We start from the raw sequence: 12,827 nt of genomic DNA on the forward strand, positions 1-12,827 counted from the left end.
AATACACGGCAAACAAGACAGCAGAGACGATGCGTGTTGGCTTGCTTTATTTCCAATGTACAACCCATGGAGAGATCCTGTCACAATCGGAATGGGAGAGTCGAGTCCATGCAGCTTCAACACAACCAGTCACCCTGGAAAGGAGAGCTGTCCCGGCTGGCCTGTCTCTGGGTCACACCGGCCCCCGTCGGTGCAGGACGCAGCAACCGTCCTCGGCAACATAAGAGCCCTGGAGTTTCCCCCAAGATCCTGGAAAATGTCTCTTGGCTGCCTTTGGGCGGGGAGCCATCCCTGATGTTCCGAGAGCATTTTAGCAGCAGCAGCAGCTCATTCCGGTGGTAAGATCGCTAAAGATTAGACTGAACTCTCCCCCATAAAGTAATACAAAATTAAAAGCAGTGCCTTTTGAGGGAGCCCAGAGGGGATCCTGTTGAAGACCAAAAGGCACTACAGTTATGTCAGAATGAATGGATCCTGTGCAGTCACCATCCAGAGAGAAAAAATATGGATTTAAAAAACTTCCAAACGTGAGGAGATCTCCTGAAAAGGAACAACTCTCTTCTCTGGACGATCGATGGGGGTGCTGTAAAGAGAGAGAAGAGGGTTACCACTTTTGGACCCGCGATTTCCCGGCCTGCCCTCTTTTTTTTTTCACGGATGGGGCCAGAGGAAGGGTCCTTACCACAGCTATGGGATTACTCGGCCTCTGCCACTGTGATAATTTCTTCATTGATAAAAAATTCAACGGTCTCCTCTTCCCAGTCGTCCACGTTGCTGTCCAGCTCGTCTGTGTCTACTCCTAGAAAGAAGGGAAAGTTCAAACGAGACCATCTGAAGACAGAACTACGCTGCTCTACGGCTGCAGTAAAGATCTGGTTTGATTTGAAGACAGAAATCTTGTTCTTCAATTGGAAAAATGCGGCCAGGGAGGGTTCTTAGCCACCTTCTCACTGCAGTCTTATGGTTTGGTCACAGAGTTGTTTTCTTAACATCCCTCTAATTCAGTGGTTCTCAACCTTTTTAATGCCGCGACCCCCAACCGGTCGTAAGTCGAGGACTACTCAACTGGTGCAGCACCGCTTGCAGAATGGGACTTTTGGCGGGCTCAGCAGGGCAGAGACAACCTGGACAATTCCTATTGGCTTTTGAAAGTCAATAGAATTAGACTCTATTCAAGAGAGTCTATTTTATTGACTTTCAAAAGTAGCACAGCTAAGGAAAAGGGGAAAAAAAATGGCGGACTGCGTTGTTTGGCGACCCCCGTGAAATGGTTGTTCGACCCCAAATGGGGTCCCGACCCACAGGTTGAGAACCACTGCTCTAATTGGATCAGTCAGGATGATAAAGGCCTGACATGAACTGTTCAATATTATATAATCCCCAACTACGCTCTCCTTCTCAAAATAAACCTGCATAATCTCGCTTTTCAGACCAGGGGCTCTGCAACATTTGGGGTACCTGCTCCCAGATCCAGGCTGGTCACGTACATTTCAAAGTTAAGAGACAACCCTAAGACAAGCCATCAGGTTTCCTGTCTGACGTACCTCCTCGGAGCTCCAAACGCTCGTTCCTCTGCTCCATGTACAGCTCCTGGGCCATCTTGCGGTATTTTTTGAATTCCTCCATCATTGTTCGCCGTCTGTCGACCAGTTCCTGTAAAAAAACGAGGGTCATTTAAACTATCCAGCTGGCCAATTGCCCAAAGCTGCGGTCCCAAATACCCGTCTTGTTAAGTATTTCCATGGAAAATGTCATCCAAGCCATTCGGCCCAGTTAAATACACAAAGGGCTGGGGCTCCACACGGTGTTAAGAAAACCAGTTAGTTCATTCCTAATGGAGGGGACGGAGGCTGATGGGGGCCAAAGTCAGTAGCAACACTTGACCCAGGCAATTTACCTTGGAGGCTTTCGATTGGCTCAGGCGATCTTTCTGTTCAAATATTTTGGAGTATCTCTTCAGATCTTTCTTGATTTGCTGCAGCAAGGAAAAACAAGAGAAATGCTTCACATCTGAAAGGGCATGTATGCAGAGATAAACCACTCTCTTCAGCCAAGGAAGGCTTATCCAGGGATGTAATTGTCACTAGCTGCTCCGCAGATCATCGGGGATTTAAATTAAGCCGTCCCTTCTCCACCTCTCTTTTGAGAAGTATTGTGATTCCTTTTTTGCAACAGCGTTCTTAAAATCCTCCAGTGGCTCCTTCCAGTGGATTTCTACCCTTAACCTCAAGGAGGCATCACCTTTATTTGATCCTGGGTGAGCAGAGTTGGCGGCCTGGGTCTCCATAACAACTGGCAGAACCGGTCTTTGTTATTTTTCTGGAGGAGGCGACCCTGGAAAGTCCACAGCCAGTAGGCATTGTCCACCTAAGGAAGAGATTTCTGGTTTGGTGAGGGCATCCAAGACAAAGCCTTCTGCAGCAGCTGGAATTCAGCATCCCAGCGCTTAGAGGGGAAAGCCAAAGCAGCCTGGCTGGCATGTAATGTGTGGAGTGTGATGTTCCATCTAGATCAAGGATGTCTAACTTTGGCAACTTTAAGATGTTTGGACTTCAACTCCCAGAATTCCCCAGCCTGTTGAAGTCCACACGCCTTAAGAGTGGCCATGGTCGGTCGTCCCTGATCTAGCAGATGAACTGATCTGGCTGCTTGCCAAGACAAAGGAATATGACATGCCCGGAATCTTTAATTTACTCAGACAGGTTGGCAAACATGGCATCCACAAGGGAAACTTCAGTTAACCACAACCAAGAAAAAAGATCAGGAGACACAGCCTCCAGGTTACCTTGTGACTCCACCAAGACACAGACGTCACCAAGTAGCGGCCGGTGGGATCCCATTCCACGTCCGAGGCTGTGTAATGCTCAGCAATGTTCATCATGGTGCAGTCAGAGGTATCCACAAAAGCTAAGGCACCATTCATGCTGAACAGAGGGAGAAAGGAGAGACAGATTATCCCACTTGCCTCCTTCGACGTTTTGGCCAAGCTGGGAAAAAAATCTCCTAGAACTTCATCTCCCTAAAACTGGGTTTAGGTTACAGACTGTGCAAGCTTCATTGGGGAGCCTCCCTCGATGGAATGTAGTGGGGAAGAAGGTTCCCAGGAGGGAAGGGGTGAAGTGGACTAAGAGGCAACTCAGCCCACAGACCATGCGTGAGAAAAATGGAGGATGAGGGCAGCCTCCCCTCAGTAGTTCCCAAAGTGTATCATAGATGCATATAGTAGAGACTTCAATCTGGCAAGGTTTGGGCTACAGGTGTGAAACAATAAAGAATTCAGTCTGGAAGATTCACACATATCATTCTTGGTTTGGGGCCTGAATAGAAATCCAGAGACTGGGATCCACGGACTTCTACATGAAGGAAACGTCAAAGGGGCCAGTGTGTTCCTACTTTTCAGGAGAAAAACCTTAGTATGTGTATTTTCATTTTGATTCTAATCACCTGAAATAAGCTACGTAGACGATCATGGAAGCGGATACCACTTTTTTTTTTAATGCTTGCAAACCAAGGTAATTATTTAAATCTTCCCCGAAGTTGAGTGCTCACCTTCTAAGCCCAGCCAACACCAGAAACTGTCCTTGAGGGCTCCAGAATATCGTGTTTGCCTGCTGCTTGTCAAAGATTTCTGAGATAAAAATAAAAATACACGGAACTGATTCGACTTTCAAATAGTGGAACAGACAAGGTAGAGTAACAAGGCTGGAGTCATTTCCGGCCCCCTGCTGAGGCTTAACATCGGAACATAGCAGCCCAATTTGTCACCACCCATCAGGCAGTTCTCTGTTTTAATCAGATGCTCGAACTATTTAGCAGATTCAGAGGTTTAATTTATGCCAGCAGTGTCAAGACAGTGCTGAAAACCCACCGGCATGTAACTACAAAAACCCACTTCACAGAAAGCTCCATTTTCAACTGTATTATGCCACTGTTTCCCTGCCCCACTTGGGCCCAGATAATTCACAATGCAAAAGTATGCCAACACTAGTATTCAGCTGGGGAGTGGTGAGGGATGTTGTGGAAAATGCTTTCTTTTAGCTAGCCCGTTTATACACCTTTAGGATTTTAGGGTAATAACCAACTTTATGTACCTGGGAGCAGGATGTCAAGAAAACAAGGAACAAAATAAGAAGCAACACACACACGCACTCTGAAAAATGGTCCCCGTTGCATTTTGCCTCCGTTGAAGATCACAACAAACTCAAAAGCAGCACCACACTGAGCGTATGCAAATTCCACTTACTAATAAGCTCTATTTTCCCATTGTTCTTCACGTGATAGAAAGAACAGGATATTCGGGGCGTCTCTCCATGCAGCACAGCAAACTTGCTTCCGTTTGGCTCCCAAGCAAAGGCTATGATGCTCTCTGCAAGGCAGGAAGACCCTGTCAGTTGGGACTAGAGACCCTCTAAGCCTCTAAGTGAGGCATCGCAGGCACTTAGGGTGGAAGAGGCAGAATGTGTCGTCTGAGGGCTTAACCATTACACCAGTGGCTCAGTTCAAAATTCTCTACGCAAAGCAACAAAGACTCCACACCTGCCAGATCTAGTGGAAGATAGCCAATTGTCCCTCGCTAAGACATAAACCAGATATGCTGCTAATGGCTGGCAAGTTGTTGCAGAAGTAAAGCGTGTTGTGTTAGAGCCGTGGTGGCGCAGTGGTTAGAATGCAGTATGGCAGGCTGACTCTGCCCACAGCCAGGAAGTTTGATCCTGATCGGCTACAGGTTGACTCAGCCTTCCATCCTTCCGAGGTCGGTAAAATGAGGACCTAGATTGTTGGGGGCAAATAGGCTGACTCTGTAAACTGCTTAGAGAGGGCTGTAAAGCACCGTGAAGCGGTATGTCAGTTTAAGTGCTCTTGTTATTGCCATATTGAATATGCTTTACTTCTGATGTATCTAATATACTCTAAATCACTTCTTAAAGGTGCAAGGAGCAATTCAGCTGGGAAGACAGCAAGCATGATTGTTTGGGGAAATCTTGCACCATTGCACTGAAGCTACAGAAAACGAGCCCTTTTTACCTTTCATTTCCACCACATCAACCGGAACCTGTTTCTCTCTCATGCGGAAGATTTCAAAGTTGGTCACCACACCCTGGGATGGAGGAAGCAAAGCATGATTGATCCAAAGGGGGACTTCGCCAAGAATTTTATCCTTGAGAATAACGTGTATCACAAACTGTTTATCTAAAAGAGCACAATATGTAAGTAAATAGGGCTCTTATGAAGACAAAAGCTGAATGACGTATTGGACTTGAAAAGAGGGCTTTCGTCAGATACAAGACACAACGAGGGAGTCACATCTCAGGCCTGTGCTGAATGGGACTGGATGATTGCAGAAAAGGATTGTTTAACACCAAACACCAAAAACTAAGAGTCACGTGATCCCATTTTGGATACTTGGCAACCAGCCTGGATTTGCAGCCGTTTGCAACATCATGTGAATGATTTGCGACACTTTTTACTGGACGCTGGTGCTTGCTTCCAATTTTTGGCAAAGAAACCCTTTGAGAATATGGTTTGCTTAACGATCGTCGAAATTTGCTTAACAACCACCACAAAAAATGTCATGCGATGATCCACTTAATGACCAGCGTAAATTACATCTGTTGATTCCAGGCTCCGTTCAAGTCCTAAGTCAAAGACTACCCGTAATAATTAAGGGAACCTTAGCATACCCCAAGAGGAAGCAAATATTCTCAGTTTTATCAGTCTGCTTAAGGAGCAAATACCTGGGTGCCTTTCGGAGTTCTGTCCACTTTCACACAGAGGTAATCCCCGTTCTTCTGCCAATGGAGTTTGCAGTCCACCACGTTGAACAGGTTGCGTACTCGGATCTCCTGCCGGGAGGGGAGCTGCATCAGGGTCACCCTCGCCGGGATATCTTTGTCTTCAGGGACCCAAAAGGCAATTATGTTTCCTCCTGGGGACCAGGAGAAGTCACTGAGGGGTGGTAAGAAAGAGGCATCTCAAAGTTGAGAAGACGCATTCCAAAACAGCCACCCAACCCATACTGTGAAATCTATTTCTCAGGGTTTGGAAGGGGGGGGGAGGAGCTCCTTTTTAGGAAAGGCACCGACTTTGTCATACAAGCAGAATCAAAAGGAGAGCACTCACCTGATACCTGTGATTTTCAAACTTTTCTTATCCAGCAGGCCCATGGACTAGAACGGAAAAAAAAGACAACGTAACGAACCTGCAACTCACACCGAGATGATATTTAACATATAGACATTTTCCCACTAGAAAGGGATACTCTTAAGGTCCCAAAAAACGTTGGTGTACATCCCTGAGCCTGGGAATGCCTCTATGAATTCATTTATATCTAAAAATAAATAAAAGGATTGGGCGAAAGGGTCACGAAAGGGAAAAGAGAGGGAGGAAGACAGAGCTAAGCAGGCACTTTTTGTGTTCATGCTTTTGGGTTAACATGTGATCAGACTTACAGGTGTCTCGTAGATGCTAAGAGTATCAGATGTCATCCGGGCAAAGAATTTGCCATCGTGACTCCACCTGAGCAAGACAAATTCCAAAGGTTTAGAGAGAGGGGCTCTTACATTTCCCAGCAGTCAAAGTGTAGCCCAATCGTTTTTACAAACATACTTAAATATGGGCCAGTGGGCGGAGCTCTCACAGTGGAACCCTCGTTTCTTCTGTCCAGTTAGGATATCCCAAATAATGATGGCTTGAGGATCATCCTGCGTGTCCATCAGGGGGCTGAACGTTACCAGGTATCTTCAGAAAGACAATAAAATGGATTGCAGGAATATAAATGCTACGATCCATTTAATGCTGGTTTTAGCAGGCAGGATTACTTCAAACAACCAAGAGTCGGCATCAAAGCAAAGCTTTTCATTCAGAAAAAACAACACAGGTAGACAACAATTGAGCCCAACATTTCTGTGGTTATTTGAGTTTTGCCTTGAGCCGGTCTGGATCGAACTCTTGGCAGTGGGCAGAGTCAGCCTGCAATACTGCCTTCTAACCGCCAAGGCTCTTTGTTAGAGATTGAGAAGAGATACAATTCAAAGCAGTCACCTATCTAGAGTCAAAATTCTCCATAAAGAACAATGCATGGTGCGACATCCCCAGCTGCTTTAATCTTTTTGCACACAAAGCCGATAGGCACGATGCCAACAGTTAAGCATCTCAGACCTTGCAGAGCAGACTGGAGTGATTCCAAACAAATCACGGTACAGATGCCTCCGTGACCAGTTCATCTTCACCACAAGGTTATTATAACCACAGTTAAACGATCAAGGCAAGAAGCTCAGGGGGTGCCAAGAAACTGGGAACGTAAAGAGATTTCCATACAGGAGAACGTAAAGAAAGCAAACATTACACACTCCAGCATTTTGCAATCCAGCGACAATCTATCAACAAGCAAGGGTGTTCGGTCTTCTGAAGCGCTGACCGCTAGCTAATTTTCAGGAATACCTTTCGCAAGGTGAGAAGTCAATGAGCTGCACCCCCTGGTGGCTGAACCGCTGGATCTGCTTGAATTTCTCTCCACCCCACAGAGCAATGCCCCTCTGATGGAATGTAGCCAGGTAGGTCCCCTTTGGAGACCAGCGCACGTAGGTTTCTGTCCATCGCTGCGGGAGGAGAAACCTAGATTAATTGGGCCCAACTACATTTAAACACTGAAGTATAGGCACATTTTATTTCCAAAACTTGGCATGGAATTTTAAAAATTCTATTTTAATAGGAAGGGCACCAAAATCATTTGCCAGAACTGCCCTTATCACAGTTAGCATGTTAATTTTGTAGATAATTTAGTAGAAAATTGGATATCAAATGTAAAACAGACATGATCTGCTAAACATGATCTATTTTGGCCAAGTAGAAAATCCGTTAAATCTTGTGAATAAAGAACATCTGACATCAGACAATTTTTGCCCTTTGTTTTTCAACAAAGGTGTTCATTCTGAAAATAGGAATCATGTAAGGACGAAACACATTTTCTCTGGCAAAACCTACTTATGACTGATGAAATTCACGGCTCAGTTCAATGGCTATTATGTTCTTATCTTCTTTTGTGCATCAATTAAACCATTTAATTTCATCACAGATATGGTATTACTTCTTACAGCCGCTGGCACACAAAGCATTATCAAGAGAAACTTGCTCCAAACACTCACCGGTCTCTCTTCAATTGTAACAGGATCTTTAACATCATTCCAGTATATAGTGGTTCGATCTCCAGATTCAAAAATTACACTATACTGATCTCTACAATCTGGGTCCTCCAACCAATAGCGCAAATTCCCCTAAGAAATAATCAACAGGAAAAAAAAAGATGAAGGAGCTGCAACAAACAGGGAATGAACATTCTATTATATATAAAAAAAAATATCCTGCCAGACAGGAAACCTTGTCCCCATGACACACAACTTCTGTTGTAGCAAACCAAGTATACTCTTGCCAATTTAAAATGAATTTAAATTGTGCTGCTGATGTTTTTATTTGGACACCAACAATTCAGACAAAACTTGACAATTTCTGCAACACATCAGCATGTAAATCAGTCTTCACACACAGATACCTTGCAGGTGTTTTTTTTTTTTTTTTTTCATTTTCAGGAGTTTCAGTGTTATGTGTACAAATTATTGAGCTCATCTCTTGCTGAAAACAGAGACATGTATCATCAGAATTTGAACATTTAAGCCTCATATTGGTAATTTCATCTCTTGACGAAAATATACATTAGGGAGCTATGTAATGTTGATTAGGGCAAGATCTGTTTCTCCTACTTAGTGAGGGACGTCGTGTCTTGGGGATGTCTGGAGTGATGTCTACTTGCCATTCAGTCTTCTGAATACTTACCAGATCTTTAAATGGCTGTTTCTCTGGGATTTCCCACTCATCACTGATTGTCATGTACCTGAAAGTGCAATAAAATTGGTCACGGGTACATACTTGCATGTATGTTTAAGGAAGTCGTGGAGAGGAAACTCTACTCACTTGTCAAAGTCAGTGAAAAGATTGACCCTGAAAGTGTGCTGCTTGTCCAGCTTGTAACCATCTGTGTTTTTTACAGCATCCAGAGCATGAGTGGGAGACATATACTCTAAGAAGATATACCTGCAACGAAACAAAACCAGCTCATTTATTTCCTACATTTATATTCTACCTTTCACTCAGAAAAGCGATGCAAACCTTTTCAAGACACCACGTTTATTGTGGGAGAAGCTCACATGAGCACAGCAAGTAACCAGCTTTCCTTTTCTTCTTTCTTTCCAACATGTGTGTCTGGTGTGTTACCCAACAATCTTTTACACAGGAAATGAGAGCATCCTAAAGCATTTTTATATAAGAAAACTTTAGCAAGGTGCCTTGGAAGCAGGATAATGTGCTGGTCAGCTTGGAGGTATGTGATGGAGATGCACAAATGCACCGGCAACTATTCTGGCTTGCTAGATGGACTAGAAGATTATGCTTCTTTGATGGAGAGACTTGGCTACAGGAAAAAAAGTTATGAAAAACATGCACCTCATCAGCACTCACCCTTTAGTCTGGCCATCAGCTTCTGGGTAAAATTCATTGGTTATTTTCCCAAACTTTGAGAAAAACTTATGGATAACATTCTTCAGTTTCTCAAGGCGGTCTGGTCCAACCTGGGGGACGTTATCCACCACAATCACAGAATCGATACCATCTGCTTCCTGAGGGAGCTCTTGCAGAATATCTCCCAGTAATTCTGCGGACAGGGAGACAGAAACCAATGAGGAAGGTCTTGGGAAGGACAGAGCCCATGGCTGCGTTCGTAAGAGAAAGCCAATCATCTACATTAGGTTTGTTAAGCCTCCTGAAGGCAAGCAGAAGCTCAAGTGGAATCATTGGGTGAAAAGGACTTTCTGATAAATGGTTTTGGGTAATAAAGGAAAAAGTTTGGGAAGCACTGCTTTCGAGGGTCTCTATCATTTGACTCTTAACAGGCCAGTGGTTAATTGCTGAGATGAACCCCTGAACTAATTATTCCCCACAGCATTGCGCCTCATCTTTTCTCCAGCTTGTTTCAACACTCTCAAGTCAGCCTAGCAGCCACCCTAGCACTGAATTCTTTCCTCTGTTATTTGCATTATTTTGCAAAACCTGAAGTTTCCAAACTGTCACTGAATTGTTATCTATGCTGAATGTTTTGAATATTAAGGCATCAGAATGAATGAGAAAACCGTTTCAAATATTTTAATCATAGTTAAGTTCTCTTTGCTTTTAAAATGCATTTTAATCTAATGTGCCACAAGCATATTGTCACACATGTATTTCACCCTTCTCCTTTAAATCCAGTTGTACCTTCAGAGTTCTTCAGTCTTTTGGGCTACAAGGTGTTCATTTATGAGCCACGCACAAATGTGGGTACTGCACATTCTAACAATAAACAGGAATTGGACAAAATGTTCAACTGCCTCCTAGGACATCTTGCCCAATTGCTCACACAGTTCTTCCAGTTTGGTACTCACTCATGAATAGAAGCTTCTACCATACTTTCTCAAGTAATCTTGGCTAATTAACTGAGATCTCTGTTCTCCTCTGTGGTTAAAATAATTCTTCATAAAGCATCAGATTCTAATCTGGGATCCCTAGAGCCAAAACCAGCAGCCTCTCCAGGTCTATGTCCCTAATATGGGAGACAGAAATACTTGACAACTCCTGAAGGGCCCCTCTATACATCAAACAGAAGCCACATTTACCTAAACCAGGGGTCTTCAAACTTGGCCCTTTTATGACTTGTGGACTTCAATTCCCAGAATTCCTCAGGCCTATTTCATAGTTCTCAAGGTTAACTAACAACTGGCACAGTGGCTGTTTGAAGGATTCACAGGTTCCCTTTTCCACTGATAAGTTAAAAAACAGGGCTGCTTGAAACTGACAACAGCTCTTCAACCACATTCACTCAATATTGTACAGATGTCCACACACATACAACCGCTTCCTTATTTCCTCAGCTGTGCTCACCCACCAAATGTTAACTCCCTTGGGGCAGGCACATCTCATCCCAGACCCTGTGAAATGCAACACACACTGAACGCTCCAGCAGGGTCTTCCTGCTTTTCTTTTGCAAAGAACGGGTCCACCTATTCTCCAAAGCACCAGCAGACAAGAAATGAATGGAAAGGAGAGAAGCAACCTGGAATTAAGGAGAAACTTCCTAACAGTGAGAACAATTAACCAGTGGAACGGCTTGCCACCAGAAGCTGTGGATGCTCAATCACTGAAGGCTTTTAAGAAGAGACTGGACAGTCACTTGTCTGAAATGGTATATGGGTCTTCCTGCAGGAGCAGGGGGATGGACTAGAAGACCTCCAAGCTCCCTCTCAACCCTGTTATTCTGTCGAACCCACCCAGATACGACTTTGTAATCAGCTCTTTGCTTTGGAGCTCCTGGAAAGCAAGAACGACCTCTGGGAAGCACACAAGAAGCAGGGATGCTCCCCAAGCCAGCTCTCCTCCTTGCCACATTACCCAGGACCATCCCTGATGGGAATACCCAACACTCCCCCCCCAACTGGGAACGCTGGGGTTTGTAGTCCAGCTCCTAACTGGGAAGCCAGGTGCAAAGGGCTCCTCCTTGCCCTTTCTTCTCTCTCACTTGAAGTCCGCAAGTCTTTTAGGACTTGCGGACTTCAACTCCCAGAATTCCTGAGCCAGCATGGCTGGCTGAGGAATTCTGGGAGTTGAAGTCCACAAGTCCTAAAAGAGCCAAGGTTCCTAGTCCCTTCCTGGGCGGATCCACAAGAGACCCGGAACAGCTGCTCAAGGGCCAGAGGAGGAACATCTGGAGGAGGGCAGGCAAGGCCGAGGCTGCTCTTTCTCCTTCTCTTCCCCCCCCCCTTTGTCCCCAAAAGACCCCCAGTCCCTCCCCTCCCCATTGATTTCTCTCCTCCTCCTCCTCCGCCCACACCTTCCTCGTCGACATCGTCCACGAAGTCCTCGGGGTCGCTGAAGGAGGGCTCGTCCTCGTCCGGGCCGAGCGGAGGAAGGAGCTGCTGGGGCGGCTCCGGCTCGGACTCCCGCTGCGCCTCCTCCTCTTCCTCCGATCTTCCTCTTTTTTCTTCCTCCTCCTCCTCCTCTTCTTCTTTCTCCTCCTTCTCCTCTTCGGGCTTTTCTTCCCCCGGCGCCTCGTTGGCGGCGGCCACCGGCGGCTCTTCTCGGGCGGGCGGCGACTGAGGCGGCTCCTCGTTCACGGCCGGCGGAGACTGAGAAGGCTCCTCGTTCACGGCCGGCGGCGGCAGCTCCTGAGGGGGAGGAAGCGGCTGCTCGGGCGGCTCCCCGGCTTCTTCGTCTCCGCTGCTTTTTCCCTCCTTCTCCTCCTTCTCAGCCTCCTCGCCGCCGCCTTTTCCGGCCGGTTCCGGCTCCGATTTTGGCTCCGGTTCGGCCTGCCGCCCCTTAGGCGACTCCGCCGGCGGCCGATCGGCCTCCGAGTCGCTGCTACTGCCGCTGCCTCCGGATCCGGCTGCGTCGGCGGAAAGGGCGTTGGGGGGGGAGGCCGCCGCGGCCGCCGCCAGGCTCTCCTCGGTCTCCTGCATGGGAAACTCGGGGGGGCTGCGCGGCCTTCCCGATCGTCTCACACACGCCGCTCGGGGAGGCCTCGGCCGAAAAGGAGGGGAGAGCGCATGCGCGCACGCACGGGGGAGGCGGTGCCCCTGGCAGGGCCATGTGCGCGCGAGCGCCGCCGCCCGCTCTCGCGAGACCGGGAGGAAACCATTTCTCGGGGAGAAAGCAGAGGCGCTGGAAGGGAAACGTTCCTCGGCTTTAGTTAAGGAGAACGACGTCACTCGAGTCGTTTTCCTTTTTTCTCCGACGTGCTTTTCCCACAGTTA

General features: G+C 46.5%; 1 protein-coding gene across 1 annotated transcript; it reads right to left on the bottom strand.

Annotated features, from left to right (window-relative positions):
• Positions 1 to 30: 30 nt before the first annotated feature.
• EIF3B (eukaryotic translation initiation factor 3 subunit B) lies at positions 31 to 12,821 on the bottom strand (the record flags this gene model as incomplete). The annotated part of the gene is made up of 19 exons (XM_039360571.1): positions 31 to 583; positions 683 to 799; positions 1,545 to 1,653; positions 1,898 to 1,975; positions 2,242 to 2,367; positions 2,786 to 2,924; positions 3,550 to 3,628; positions 4,244 to 4,366; positions 5,026 to 5,098; positions 5,736 to 5,946; positions 6,121 to 6,167; positions 6,450 to 6,516; positions 6,607 to 6,738; positions 7,441 to 7,598; positions 8,145 to 8,273; positions 8,830 to 8,887; positions 8,968 to 9,087; positions 9,511 to 9,703; positions 11,909 to 12,821. Coding segments are annotated over 18 exons (2,859 nt in total), but the record flags the coding sequence as incomplete, so codon positions are not given.
• Between the last annotated feature and the right edge of the window lie 6 nt (positions 12,822 to 12,827).

This window comes from Crotalus tigris, unplaced genomic scaffold (assembly GCF_016545835.1).
Source record: "Crotalus tigris isolate CLP2741 ecotype Arizona unplaced genomic scaffold, ASM1654583v1 scf7180000019173.45859301935:6455823, whole genome shotgun sequence".
Lineage (NCBI taxonomy): Eukaryota > Metazoa > Chordata > Lepidosauria > Squamata > Viperidae > Crotalus > Crotalus tigris.